General features: G+C 55.7%; 1 protein-coding gene across 1 annotated transcript in view; it reads left to right on the top strand.

Annotated features, from left to right (window-relative positions):
• Positions 1 to 14,281, top strand: part of LOC139254077 (pancreatic secretory granule membrane major glycoprotein GP2-like) — a 43,485-nt gene extending 29,204 nt beyond the window's left edge. Inside the window, exons 8-9 of the mRNA XM_070873622.1 lie at positions 10,385 to 10,470; positions 12,056 to 14,281. Coding sequence (XP_070729723.1) covers positions 10,385 to 10,470; positions 12,056 to 12,139 — 170 coding nt within the window. The 3' untranslated portion in view covers positions 12,140 to 14,281. The remainder of the gene's footprint in view (positions 1 to 10,384; positions 10,471 to 12,055) is intronic.
• Positions 14,282 to 15,004: the final 723 nt, after the last annotated feature.

Raw genomic sequence — 15,004 nt, 5'->3', positions numbered from 1 at the left:
TGACCGAGGGGAGTGGGATGTAGTGACCGAGGATAGTGGGATGCAGTGACCGAGGGGAGTGGGATGTAGTGACCGAGGGGAGTGGGATGCAGTGACCGAGGGGAGTGGGATGCAGTGACCGAGGGGAGTGGGATGTAGTGACCGAGGGGAGTGGGATGTAGTGACCGAGGGGAGTTGGATGTAGTGACCGAGGGGAGTGGGATGTAGTGACCGAGGGGAGTGGGATGTAGTGACCGAGGGGAGTGGGATGTAGTGACCGAGGGGAGTGGCATGTAGTGACGGAGGAGAGTGGGATGTAGTGACCGAGGGGAGTGGGATGTAGTGACCGAGGGGAGTGGGATGTAGTGACCGAGGGGAGTGGGATGTAGTGACCGAGGGGAGTGGGATGTAGTGACCGAGGGGAGTGGGATGTAGTGACCGAGGAGAGTGGGATGTAGTGACCGAGGGGAGTGGGATGTAGTGACCGAGGGGAGTGGGATGTAGTGACCGAGGGGAGTGGGATGTAGTGACCGAGGGGAGTGGGATGTAGTGACCGAGGGGAGTGGGATGTAGTGACCGAGGGGAGTGGGATGTAGTGACAGAGGGGAGTGGGATGTGGTGACTGAGCGGAGTGGGATGTAGTGACCGAGGGGAGTGGGATGTAGTGACCGAGGGGAGTGGGATGTAGTGACCGAGGGGAGTGGGATGTAGTGACCGAGGGGAGTGGGATGTAGTGACCGAGGGGAGTGGGATGTGGTGACCGAGGGGAGTGGGATGTAGTGACCGAGGGTAGTGGGATGTAGTGACCGAGGGGAGTGTGATGTAGTGACCGAGGGGAGTGGGATGTAGTGACCGAGGGGAGTGGGATGTAGTGACCGAGGGGAGTGGGATGTGGTGACTGAGCGGAGTGGGATGTAGTGACCAAGGGGAGTGGGATGTAGTGACCGAGGGGAGTGGGATGTAGTGACCGAGGGGAGTGGGATGTAGTGACCGAGGGGAGTGGGATGTAGTGACCGAGGGGAGTGGGATGTAGTGACCGAGGGGAGTGGGATGTAGTGACCGAGGGGAGTGGGATGTAGTGACCGAGGGGAGTGGGATGTAGTGACCGAGGGGAGTGGGATGTGGTGACTGAGCGGAGTGGGATGTAGTGACCGAGGGGAGTGGGATGTAGTGACCGAGGGGAGTGGGATGTAGTGACCGAGGGGAGTGGGATGTAGTGACCGAGGGGAGTGGGATGTAGTGACCGAGGGGAGTGGCATGTAGTGACGGAGGAGAGTGGGATGTAGTGACCGAGGGGAGTGGGATGTAGTGACCGAGGGGAGTGGGATGTAGTGACCGAGGGGAGTGGGATGTAGTGACCGAGGGGAGTGGGATGTAGTGACCGAGGGGAGTGGGATGTGGTGACTGAGCGGAGTGGGATGTAGTGACCGAGGGGAGTGGGATGTAGTGACCGAGGGGAGTGGGATGTAGTGACCGAGGGGAGTGGGATGTAGTGACCGAGGGGAGTGGGATGTAGTGACCGAGGGGAGTGGGATGTGGTGACCGAGGGGAGTGGGATGTAGTGACCGAGGGGAGTGGGATGTAGTGACCGAGGGGAGTGGGATGTAGTGACCGAGGGGAGTGGGATGTAGTGACCGAGGGGAGTGGGATGTAGTGACCGAGGGGAGTGGGATGTGGTGACTGAGCGGAGTGGGATGTAGTGACTGAGGGGAGTGGGATGTAGTGACCGAGGGGAGTGGGATGTAGTGACGGAGGGGAGTGGGATGTAGTGACTGAGGGGAGTGGGATGTAGTGACCGAGGGGAGTGGAATGCAGTGACCGAGGGGAGTGGGATGTAGTGACCGAGGGGAGTGGGATGTAGTGACCGAGGGGCGTGGGATGTAGTGACCGAGGGGAGTGGGATGTAGTGACCGAGGGGAGTGGGATGTAGTGAACGAGGGGAGTGGGATGTAGTGACCGAGGGGAGTGGGATGTAGTGACCGAGGGGAGTGGGATGTAGTGACCGAGGGGAGTGGGATGCAGTGACCGAGGGGAGTGGGATGTAGTGACGGAGGGGAGTGGGATGTAGTGACCGAGGGGAGTGGGATGTAGTGACCGAGGGGAGTGGAATGCAGTGACCGAGGGGAGTGGGATGTAGTGACCGAGGGGAGTGGGATGTAGTGACCGAGGGGCGTGGGATGTAGTGAACGAGGGGAGTGGGATGTAGTGACCGAGGGGAGTGGGATGTAGTGACCGAGGGGAGTGGGATGTAGTGACCGAGGGGAGTGGGATGTGGTGACCGAGGGGAGTGGGATGTAGTGACCGAGGGGAGTGGGATGTAGTGACCGAGGGGAGTGGGATGTAGTGACCGAGGGGAGTGGGATGTAGTGACCGAGGGGAGTGGGATGTGGTGACTGAGCGGAGTGGGATGTAGTGACTGAGGGGAGTGGGATGTAGTGACCGAGGGGAGTGGGATGTAGTGACGGAGGGGAGTGGGATGTAGTGACTGAGGGGAGTGGGATGTAGTGACCGAGGGGAGTGGAATGCAGTGACCGAGGGGAGTGGGATGTAGTGACCGAGGGGAGTGGGATGTAGTGACCGAGGGGCGTGGGATGTAGTGACCGAGGGGAGTGGGATGTAGTGACCGAGGGGAGTGGGATGTAGTGAACGAGGGGAGTGGGATGTAGTGACCGAGGGGAGTGGGATGTAGTGACCGAGGGGAGTGGGATGTAGTGACCGAGGGGAGTGGGATGCAGTGACCGAGGGGAGTGGGATGTAGTGACGGAGGGGAGTGGGATGTAGTGACCGAGGGGAGTGGGATGTAGTGACCGAGGGGAGTGGAATGCAGTGACCGAGGGGAGTGGGATGTAGTGACCGAGGGGAGTGGGATGTAGTGACCGAGGGGCGTGGGATGTAGTGAACGAGGGGAGTGGGATGTAGTGACCGAGGGGAGTGGGATGTAGTGACCGAGGGGAGTGGGATGTAGTGACCGAGGGGAGTGGGATGTAGTGAACGAGGGGAGTGGGATGTAGTGACCGAGGGGAGTGGGATGTAGTGACCGAGGGGAGTGGGATGCAGTGACCGAGGGGAGTGGGATGCAGTGACCGAGGGGAGTGGGATGCAGTGACCGAGGGGAGTGGGATGCAGTGACCGAGGGGAGTGGGATGTAGTGACCGATGGGAGTGGGATGTAGTGACTGAGGGGAGTGGGATGCAGTGACCGAGGGGAGTGGGATGTAGTGACCGAGGGGAGTGGGATGTAGTGACCGAGGGGAGTGGGATGTAGTGACCGAGGGGAGTGGGATGTAGTGACCGAGGGGAGTGGGATGTAGTGAACGAGGGGAGTGGGATGTAGTGACCGAGGGGAGTGGGATGTAGTGACCGAGGGGAGTGGGATGTAGTGACCGAGGGGAGTGGGATGTAGTGACCGAGGGGAGTGGGATGTAGTGACCGAGGGGAGTGGGATGTAGTGACCGAGGGGAGTGGGATGTAGTGACCGAGGGGAGTGGGATGTAGTGACCGAGGGAGTGGGATGTAGTGACGGAGGAGTGGGATGTAGTTACCGAGGGGAGTGGGATGTAGTGACCGAGGGGAGTGGGATGCAGTGACCGAGGGAGTGGGATGTAGTGACCGAGGGGAGTGGGATGTAGTGACCGAGGGAGTGGGATGTAGTTACCGAGGGGAGTGGGATGTAGTGACCGAGGGAAGGGGATGTAGTGACCGAGGGGAGTGGGATGTAGTGACCGAGGGGAGTGGGATGTAGTGACCGAGGGGAGTGGGATGTAGTGACCGAGGGGAGTGAAATGTAGTGACCGAGGGGAGTGGGATGTAGTGACCGAGGGGAGTGGGATGCAGTGACCGAGGGGAGTGGGATGCGGTGACTGAGGGGAGTGGGATGCAGTGACCGAGGGGAGTGGGATGCAGTGACCGAGTGGAGTGGGATGTAGTGACCGAGGGGAGTGGGATGTAGTGACCGAGGGGAGTGGGATGCAGTGACCGAGGGGAGTGGGATGCAGTGACCGAGGGGAGTGGGATGCAGTGACCGAGGGGAGTGGGATGCAGTGACCGAGGGGAGTGGGATGTAGTGACCGAGGGGAGTGGGATGTAGTGACCGAGGGGAGTGGGATGTAGTGACCGAGGGGAGTGGGATGTAGTGACCGAGGGGAGTGGGATGTAGTGACCGAGGGGAGTGGGATGTAGTGACTGAGGGGAGTGGGATGCAGTGACCGAGGGGAGTGGGATGCAGTGACCGAGGGGAGTGGGATGTAGTGACCGAGGGGAGTGGGATGTAGTGACCGAGGGGAGTGGGATGTAGTGACCGAGGGGAGTGGGATGTAGTGACCGAGGGGAGTGGGATGTAGTGACCGAGGGGAGTGGGATGTAGTGACCGAGGGAGTGGGATGTAGTGACCGAGGGGAGTGGGATGCAGTGACCGAGGGGAGTGGGATGCAGTGACCGAGGGAAGTGGGATGCAGTGACCGAGGGGAGTGGGATGTAGTGACCGAGGGGAGTGGGATGTAGTGACCGAGGGGAGTGGGATGTAGTGACCGACGAGAGTTGGATGTAGTGACCGAGGGGAGTGGGATGCAGTGACCGAGGGGAGTGGGATGTAGTGACCGAGGGGAGTGGGATGCAGTGACCGAGGGGAGTGGGATGCAGTGACCGAGGGGAGTGGGATGTAGTGACCGAGGGGAGTGGGATGTAGTGACCGAGGGGTGTGGGATGCAGTGACCGAGGGGAGTGGGATGTAGTGACCGAGGGGAGTGGGATGTAGTGACTGAGGGGAGTGGGATGCAGTGACCGAGGGGAGTGGGATGTAGTGACCGAGGGGAGTGGGATGTAGTGACCGAGGGGAGTGGGATGTAGTGACCGAGGGAAGTGGGATGCAGTGACCGAGGGTAGTGGGATGCAGTGACCGAGGGGAGTGGGATGTAGTGACCGAGGGGAGTGGGATGTAGTGACCGAGGGGAGTGGGATGTAGTGACCGAGGGGAGTGGGATGCAGTGACCGAGGGGAGTGGGATGTAGTGACTGAGGAGAGTGGGATGTAGTGACCGAGGGGAGTGGGATGTAGTGACCGAGGGGAGTGGGATGTAGTGACCGAGGGGAGTGGGATGTAGTGACTGAGGGGAGTGGGATGTGGAGTGGGATGTAGTGACCGAGGGGAGTGGGATGTAGTGACCGAGGAGATTGGGATGTAGTGACCGAGGGGAGTGGGATGTAGTGACCGAGGGGAGTGGGATGTAGTGACCGAGGGGAGTGGGATGTGGTGACTGAGCGGAGTGGGATGTAGTGACCGAGGGGAGTGGGATGTAGTGACCGAGGGGAGTGGGATGTAGTGACCGAGGGGACTGGGATGTAGTGACCGAGGGGAGTGGGATGTAGTGACCGAGGGGAGTGGGATGTAATGACCGAGGGGAGTGGGATGTAGTGACCGAGGGGAGTGGGATGTAGTGACCGAGGGGAGTGGGATGCAGTGACCGAGGGGAGTGGGATGCAGTGACCGAGGGGAGTGGGATGCAGTGACCGAGGGGAGTGGGATGTAGTGACCGAGGGGAGTGGGATGTAGTGACCGAGGGGAGTGGGATGTAGTGACCGAGGGGAGTGGGATGTAGTGACCGAGGGGAGTGGGATGTAGTGACCGAGGGGAGTGGGATGTAGTGACCGAGGGGAGTGGGATGTAGTGACCGAGGGGAGTGGGATGTAGTGACCGAGGGGAGTGGGATGTAGTGACCGAGGGGAGTGGGATGTAGTGACCGAGGGGAGTGGGATGCAGTGACCGAGGGGAGTGGGATGCAGTGACCGAGGGGAGTGGGATGTAGTGACCGAGGGGAGTGGGATGTAGTGACCGAGGGGAGTGGGATGTAGTGACCGAGGGGAGTGGGATGTAGTGACCGAGGGGAGTGGGATGTAGTGACCGAGGGGAGTGGGATGTAGTGACTGAGGGGAGTGGGATGTAGTGACCGAGGGGAGTGGGATGTAGTGACCGAGGGAGTGGGATGTAGTGACCGAGGAGTGGGATGTAGTTACCGAGGGGAGTGGGATGTAGTGACCGAGGGGAGTGGGATGCAGTGACCGAGGGAGTGGGATGTAGTGACCGAGGGGAGTGGGATGTAGTGACCGAGGGAGTGGGATGTAGTTACCGAGGGGAGTGGGATGTAGTGACCGAGGGGAGTGGGATGTAGTGACCGAGGGGAGTGAAATGTAGTGACCGAGGGGAGTGGGATGTAGTGACCGAGGGGAGTGAAATGTAGTGACCGAGGGGAGTGGGATGCAGTGACCGAGGGGAGTGGGATGCAGTGACCGAGGGGAGTGGGATGTAGTGACCGAGGGGAGTGGGATGTAGTGACCGAGGGGAGTGGGATGTAGTGACCGAGGGGAGTGGGATGTAGTGACCGAGGGGAGTGGGATGCAGTGACCGAGGGGAGTGGGATGTAGTGACCGAGGGGAGTGGGATGTAGTGACCGAGGGGAGTGGGATGCAGTGACCGAGGGGAGTGGGATGCAGTGACCGAGGGGAGTGGGATGTAGTGACCGAGGGGAGTGGGATGTAGTGACCGAGGGGAGTGGGATGTAGTGACCGAGGGGAGTGGGATGTAGTGACCGAGGGAGTGGGATGTAGTGACCGAGGAGTGGGATGTAGTTACCGAGGGGAGTGGGATGCAGTGACCGAGGGGAGTGGGATGTAGTGACCGAGGGGAGTGGGATGTAGTGACCGAGGGGAGTGGGATGCAGTGACCGAGGGAGTGGGATGTAGTGACCGAGGGGAGTGGGATGTAGTGACCGAGGGGAGTGGGATGTAGTGACCGAGGGAAGTGGGATGTAGTGACCGAGGGGAGTGGGATGTAGTAACCGAGGGGAGTGGGATGTAGTGACCGAGGGGAGTGGGATGTAGTGACCGAGGGGAGTGGGATGTAGTGACCGAGGGGAGTGGGATGTAGTGACCGAGGGGAGTGGGATGTAGTGACCGAGGGGAGTGGGATGTAGTGACCGAGGGGAGTGGGATGTAGTGATCGAGGGAGTGGGATGTAGTGACCGAGGGGAGTGGGATGTAGTGACCGAGGGGAGTGGGATGTAGTGACCGAGGGGAGTGGGATGCAGTGACCGAGGGGAGTGGGATGTAGTGACCGAGGGGAGTGGGATGCAGTGACCGAGGGGAGTGGGATGCAGTGACCGAGGGCAGTGGGATGTAGTGACCGAGGGGAGTGGGATGTAGTGACCGAGGGGAGTGGGATGCAGTGACCGAGGGGAGTGGGATGGGGTTATTATGGGTTATATAAATACTAAGTCCTTCAGGGAAGTAAACCTACTGTCCTGACCTGCTCTGGACTTTATACGTCTCCTGACCCACAGCAATGTCTTGGAAACTTAACTGCTCTCTGAAATTAGCCAGTCACTCTGTCGTATTCACGAAGGCGGCTCACGACCAAGGTCTCTCGGGCAATTAGAGATGGGCAATAAATGCCGGCTTGCCAGTGTCGCCCACAACCCAGGACCGAATAAAAAATGCAGTGACTGAGGGGAGTGGGTTTGGTGATTCTGGGTTCTATAAAGTCTGGTTTCTAACACTCGACCTGGGTATCTGCCGTGTAGGGTCCATTCTACGCAGACTGTTCACCATCATTACTGTATCTCCCTCTGTCTGTCTCTCTTTCTCTCTGTGGCCCTGTCTGTATCCCTCTGCGTCCCTTCCTGTATCTCTGTCTCTCTCTGTCCATCTCTTTTTCTCTCTGTGTCCTTGTCTTTATCACGATGTCTCTTCCTCTCTGTGCCCCTGCCTTTATCTCTCTCTCTGTCTGTCTGCCTTCCCCTCCTATCCTCTCTGTCTCTCTCTCCCTCCTGTCCTCTCTGTCTCTCTCTCCCTCCTGTCCTCTCTGTCTCTCTCTCCCTCCTGTCCTCTCCGCCTCTCTCTCCCTCCTGTCCTCTCTATCTCTCTCTCCCTCCTGTCCTCTCTATCTCTCTCTCCCTCCTTTCCTCTCCGCCTCTCTCTCCCTCCTGTCCTCTCCGTCTCTCTCCCTCCTGTCCTCTCGCTCTCTCTCTCCTTCCTGTCCTCTCTCTCTCTCTCTCTCTCCCTCATGTCCTCTCTCTCTCTCTCTCTCCCTCCTGTCCTCTCTCTCTCTCTCTCCCCCTCCTGTCCTCTCTCTCTCTCTCCCTCCTGTCCTCTCTCTCTGTCTGTCTGCCTCTCCCTCCTATCCTCTCTGTCTCTCTCTCCCTCCTATCCTCTCTCTCTCTCTCCCTCCTATCCTCTCTCTCTGCCTCTCCCTCCTATCCTCCTCTATCTCTCTCTCCCTCCTGTCCTCCTCTATCTCTCTCTCCCTCCTGTCCTCCTCTATCTCTCTATCCCTCCTGTCCTCTCTGTCTCTCTCTCCCTCCTGTCCTCTGTCACTCTCTCCCTCCTGTCCTCTCTGTCTCTCTCTCCCTCCTGTCCTCTCTGTGTCTCTCTCCCTCCTGTCCTCTGTCTCTCTCTCCCTCCTGTCCTCTCTGTCTCTCTCTCCCTGCTGTCCTCTCTGTCTCTCTCTCCCTCCTGTCCTCTCTGTCTCTCTCTCCCTCCTGTCCTCTCTGTCTCTCTCTCCCTCCTGTCCTCTGTCTCTCTCTCCCTCCTGTCCTCTCCGTCTCTCTCTCCCTCCTGTCCTCTCTCCAGTCCATCAACCAGTCAGAATCCCACTGAAATTCAGGTTGTTTTTATTTGACCCTCGAACTCCGGGACTGTTTTACATCAGTGGACGCTCTGACCACACCCAACTTTCAGTTGGATTTTGTTGAGGGTGAGAACATTTCAGGGAAATGAAATCCCTCCCTGTGTCCTAGTCAGGCGCAAATAGATCGGGCCCGAATCTCCCCAAAAGGTGTGTGCTCGCAGAGCCATCACTGTCAGTCGTAGAAAAATAGAAACATAGAAAATAGGTTCAGGAGTGGGCCATTCGGCCCTTCAAGCCTGCACCACCATTCAATAAGATCATGGCTGATCATTCACCTCAGTCCCCCTTTCCTGCTTTCTTTCCATACCGCTTGATCCCTTTAGCTGCAAGCACCATATCTAACTCCCTCTGGAATATATCCAATGAACTGGCCTCAACAACTCTCTGTGGCAGGGAATTCCACAGGTTCACCACTCTCTGGGTGAAGAAGTTTCTCCTCATCTCAGTCCTAAATGGCTTACCCCTTATCCTTAGACTGTGTCCCTGGTTCTGGACTTCCCCAACATCGGGAACATTCTTCCTGCATCTAACCTGTCCAATCCCGTTAGAATTTTATACGTTTCTATGAGATCCCCTCTCATCCTTCTAAACTCCAGTGTATAAAGGCCCAGTTGATCCAGTCTTTCTTCATAGGTCAGTCCAGCCATCCCGGGAATCAGTCTGGTGAACCTTCGCTGCACTCCCTCAATAGCAAGAATTTCCTTCCTCAGATTAGGAGAACAAAACTGAACACAATATTCCAGGTGAGGCCTCACCAAGGCCCTGTACAACTGCAGTAAGACCTCCCTGCTCCTATACACAAATCCCCTCGCTATGAAGGCCAACATGCCATTTGCCTTCTTCACCGCCTGCTGTACCTGCATGCCAACCTTCAATGACTGATGAACCATGACACCCAGGTCTCGTTGCACCTCCCCTTTTCCTCATCTGCCGCCATTCAGATAATATTCTGCCTTCCTGTTTTTGCCCCCATAGTGGATAACCTCACATTTATCTACATTATACTGCATCTGCCATGTATTTGCCCACTCACCTAACCTGTCCAAGTCACCCTGCAGCCTCTTAGCATCCCCCTCACAGCTCACACCGCCACCCAGGTTTAGAGTCATCTGCAAACTTGGAGATATTACATTCAATTCCTTCATTTAAATCATTGATGTATATTGTAAATAGCTGGGGTTCCAGCACTGAGCCCTGCGGCACTCCACTAGTCACTGCCTGCCATTCTGAAAAGGACCCATTTATCCCGACTCTCCGCTTCCCGTCTGCCAACCAGTTCTCTATCCACGTCAGTACATTACCCCCAATACCATGTGCTTTGATTTTGCACACCAATCTCTTGTGTGGGACCTTGTCAAAAGCCTGTTGAAAGTCCAAATACACCACATCCACTGGTTCTCTCTTGTCCACTCTACTAGTTACATCCTCAAAAGATTCCAGTAGATTTGTCAAGCAGGAATTCCCTTTCATAAATCCATGCTGACTTGGACCAATCCTGTCACTGCTTTCCAAACGAAGGCCCAGAATGCAAATCGAGAGAGAGTAGAATGGAGACAAGAGGGGGTGAGCTAGAAAGTGAATAAAAGGGAGGGGAAGGAGAGAGAGAGAATGCAAAAACAGAGGAAGGAGAGCAGGAACTAGAGATGAGCAAGAATTCTGAATCCAGCCCTTTGACCTGCGCTGAACTCTTGCCCTGTTTAGCCTTTTGAAGTTGTGACTGTTGTTTTTAGATCCCAAGGAGCGGTGTATTCACGTGCAGCTTACTTCATCGACCAAGCTCGACGGTGAAACGAAGAAAAAGATCGTTGCTGATCAGGTGAGAGACAGCACGGCACTGAGGGCCAACACGGGGCCACACCACACCACATCCCCCTCCCTCGCCGTCTGAATTCACCTTAGACACCTCACCAGTTCCACTTCCCCCTCTGGGTATCGTCCTGTCCCCTCCAACACAACATTCATGGAGCTGTGTAACAGGCTCGAGGGGCTCAATGGGCCTCCTGTTCCTGTGTAACAGGCTCGAGGGGCTGAATGGGCCTCCTGTCCCTGTGTAACAGGCTCGAGGGGCTGAATGGGCCTCCTCCTGTTCCTATGTAACAGGCTCGAGGGGCTGAATGGGCCTCCTCCTGTTCCTGTGTAACAGACTCGAGGGGCTGAATGGGCCTCCTCCTGTTCCTGTGTAACAGACTCGAGGGGCTGAATGGGCCTCCTCCTGTTCCTGTGTAACAGGCTCGAGGGGCTGAATGGACCTCCTCCTGTTCCTGTGTAACAGGCTCGAGGGGCTGAATGGGCCTCCTCCTGTTCCTGTGTAACAGGCTCGAGGGGCTGAATGGGCCTCCTCCTGTTCCTGTGTTACAGGCTCGAGGGACTGAATGGGCCTCCTCCTGTTCCTGTGTAACAGGCTCGAGGGGCTGAATGGGCCTCCTGGTCCTGTGTAACAGACTCGAGGGACAGAATGGGCCTCCTGATGGTAGGATCATTTCTCTTTGTCGCTCTGTTTTCTCTCCCTCTCTCTCTCTCTTTCTGTCTCTCTCACTTTCTCTTTCATTCTATCTCCATCTGTGTCTCTTTCTCTCTCATTCTATCTCTCAATGTCTGTCTCTCTCTCTATTTCGCACCCACTATCTCTTTCTCTCTCTCACCTGCTGTCTTCCTCTCTCTGCCACTATCGCTATCGATCTCATTGTCTGTCTCTCTCACACACTGTCTGTGTCTCTCTCACACTGTCTCGAACTATCTATCTATCTCTCCACGCTCTCTGTCACTGTAACTCTCTCTATCCCCATCTCGCTCTCTCTCTGTCACTGTTTATCTCTGTCTCTCTCTCTGCCATTATCACTTTCTCCCCCTCTCTCTTTCTCCCTCTTTCTCTCTCTCTCTCTCTCTATCCCCCCTTTCTCTCTGTCACTGTCACTCTCTCTCTCTATCTCTATCACTCTCTCTGTCTCAATATCTACCACCCCCTCTCTCTCTCGGTGTGTCTCTCTCTCCCCCCGCCCCTGCCCCCGCTCTCTCTCTATCACCCCTGTCTCTCTTGATCACTGTCACTCTATCTATCCTCGTTTCTCTTTCTATCTATCACTGTCACTCTCTCTCTCTGACTCTCTCAGTCTGTCTCTCTATCCCCTCTCTCTCCCTCTCTCTATCCCCTCTCTCTCTCTCGCTCTCTCCTCCCTTCCCTCTCTGTCTCTCTCTCTCTATCCCCTCTCTCTCTGTCTCTGTCTCTCTCTCTCTCTCTCCTCCCTTCCCTCTCTGTCTCCCTCTCTCTATCCCCTCTCTCTGTCTCTGTCTCTCTCTCTCTCCTCCCTTCCCTCTCTCTCTGTCTCTCTCTCTAGCCCCTCTCTGCCCCTGCACTCCCACCCTTGCTGCAACACTCACCCGTTCTCCTTTCTGCGATGCAGATGAATAAGATGTTGAACGAACAGTGCCCGAACGAGAAATTCAATTTCAAAGCGGAGGACGTTGAGTCTTCGGATGAGAATTGACCGAGCGAGCCCGTCAGTCAGAGCCCGTGACACTGTCTCCACGTCTGTGTGTGTGACAGCCTGCCGAGATTCCGGCTCTGCCTGACCGACAGTCGTCTCGTTCAACCCAGGGCAACTCTCCGCCAAAGGTCCATCTCCAACGAGAGGCGTGCTGTTCTTGTATTGCTATTGATGCCTCTTCCTACTGCAAGGGCGCGGGAGCTTTGAGCATTAGCCGTGGGAAACACCATCCCATATTGAAGTAGTGACCACTGGACTGTTGACGTGAGACCGAGCCTCCAGCTGGGGCCTGTTTGAGGCTGAGGGGACCTCCTGCTCAGTAAGAGAACCTCAGCAAAGAGCCAGCCACCCAGCATTGTGCAGAGGTTGCTGAGAGTCAGGGAGCTGTCAGTCAGTGCTGACACTGGGCGGGCGGGCAGGTACTCCTGGCCAAAGGACAACCTCTGGATGGAGGTCATCATTGTAATTGGGCTTTCTCGAGAGCGGGGAGGGAATGCGCTGGTTTTGGTCCACACACAATTAATTATAGACTTATCAGTAAATATATTCTTTGGTAGAACAGCAGTTATGTGAGACAAAACGAAACCTTTGTTCAGGTGATGAAGGGACAGGAATTATGATCAGAAGCGGTGAGCTGGTTCTATCTGTACACATTGGAGTTTAGGAGAATGAGAGGGGGTCTGATTGAAACATATAAGGTACTGAGGGGGCTGGACAGGGCAGATGCAGAGAGGATGTGTCCCCCCGCGGGGGAATCGAGGACCAGGGGGCTTAGGTTAAGCAGAAGTGGACCCCATTGAGAACGGAGAGGAGGAGACATTTCTTCTGGTGAATGTTTGGAATTCTCTGCCCCAGAGAGCTGTGGAGGCTGGGTCATTGAACATACTGAAGGGGGAGATAGACAGAATTTTGGTGGATAAGGGAGTGAAGGATGATGGGGAGCGGGCAGGTAAGCCGAGATCAGATCAGCCATGATCTTATTGAATGGTGGAGCAGGTTCAAGGGTCCGAATGACCGACTCCTGCTCCTGTTTCCTATCTTTTTATAGTCCTGTCGAAAGGCGAGCCTCTGGGTAGATATCTTGATTTTAAGTAGGGTTTCTCGAGTGTGTGTGTGTGTGTGGGGGCGGGGGTGGAATTAGTTGTTTGTGGTCCCACTGGAGTTTAGAAGGATGAGAGGGGATCTCATAGAAACATAGAACAGACTGACGGGACTGGACAGGTTAGATGCAGGAAGAATGTTCCCGATGTTGGGGAAGTCCAGAACCAGGGGACACAGTCTAAGGATAAGGGGTAAGCCATTTAGGACCGAGATGAGGAGAAACTTCTTCACCCAGAGAGTGGTGAACCTGTGGAATTCTCTACCACAGAGAGTTGTTGGGACCAGTTCGTTGGATATATTCCAGAGGGAGTTAGATGTGGCCCTTACAGCTAAAGGGATCACGGGGTATGGAGAGAAAGCAGGAAAGGGGTACTGAGGGAATGATCAGCCATGATCTTATTGAATGGTGGTGCAGGCTCGAAGGGCCCAATGGCCCACTCCTGAACCTATTGTCTATGTTTCTATGTTTCTTACAGAATTAATTACAGACTTATAAGTAAAGATATTCTTTGGTAGAACAGCAATTATACGCGATAAAAGCTCAACGTTTTGATAAGATGAGGGAGGACCGGAGATATACATAGCTCATGAGCGCAGTGTTAAATAAGTGAGGGTGTCGAAGTTACTGGTCACGGGCGGGTCCGGTGAGATTCTCCTGACACGGAGTTTTATTCCTGAGGAAGTGGAGAAGCCGAAGGATTGCATCCTGACCCACGTCAGTCAACAGGCGGCTTGTGGAAATGAGCCAGTGGTTGGTTCCCCGTTCTGTGGTGTGACGGTGGAAACCTGGAGAGGTGAGCCAGACATGGTCAGGGCAGTTGTACCTTCCACTGATGGAGATTTGGACAAGGGAGGAACCTGGAGCTCAGCGATGTAGCAATAAAGTGACGGACCGGAATGAGGATTTGCTTTGCAAAGGGGGTTTGTAGGGGCCTGAAAACTGAGCTCAGAACTGTAAGGCCCTTTGAGCCCCCTTCAACATCGGCTGTGTCTGTAAGCCCTGTCTTTTTACTGTGTGTTTAAACGCTACTGCATGATCTGTACTGCTCAATAAATCAACAAACGCTTCACCTGCACGTGTCCAAAAACTTATTGATCTTGGTGGAATGGCCAGAAAAGCTGATCAGAAAATGCCGGTGTTTTTTTCACTGATAAGAACATAAGAAATAGGAGCAGGAGTGGGCCATAAGCCCCCTCGAGCCTGCTCCGCCATTTAATACCATCGTGGCTGATCTGATCATGGTCTCAGCTCCACTTCCCCGCCCGCTCCCCATAACCCTTTCACTCCCTTATCACTCAAAAATCTGTCTATCCCCGCCTTAAATAAATTCAGTGACACAGCCCCCACAGCTCTCTGGGACAGGGAATTCCACAGATTCACCAGAAGAAATTCCTCCTTAACTCCGTCTTAACTGTACGACCCCTTATTCTGAGACTATGTCCCCTAGTTCTAGATTCCCGTTCGAGGGGAAACATCCTCACTGCATCTACCCTGTCCAGCCCCCTCAGAATCTTATACTTTTAAGTAAGATCACCTCTCATTCTTCTAAACTCCAAAGAGTAAAGGACCAACCAATGGATCAGTATTTACAGGGAGTCTCCGGGGAGTGTGTCGGTATTTACAGGGGGTCCCCGGGGAGTGTGTCAGTATTTACAGGGGGTCCCCGGGGAGTGTGTCAGTATTTACAGGGGGTCCCCAGGGAGTGTGTCGGTATTTACAGGGAGTCTCCGGGGAGTGTGTCGGTATTTACAGGGGGTCCCCGG

The sequence above is a fragment of the Pristiophorus japonicus genome, unplaced genomic scaffold (genome assembly GCF_044704955.1).
Source record: "Pristiophorus japonicus isolate sPriJap1 unplaced genomic scaffold, sPriJap1.hap1 HAP1_SCAFFOLD_531, whole genome shotgun sequence".
NCBI classification, from domain to species: domain Eukaryota; kingdom Metazoa; phylum Chordata; class Chondrichthyes; family Pristiophoridae; genus Pristiophorus; species Pristiophorus japonicus.
Note: the sequence above shows the minus strand (reverse complement) of the source record. Positions and strands in the feature narration are given on the sequence as shown.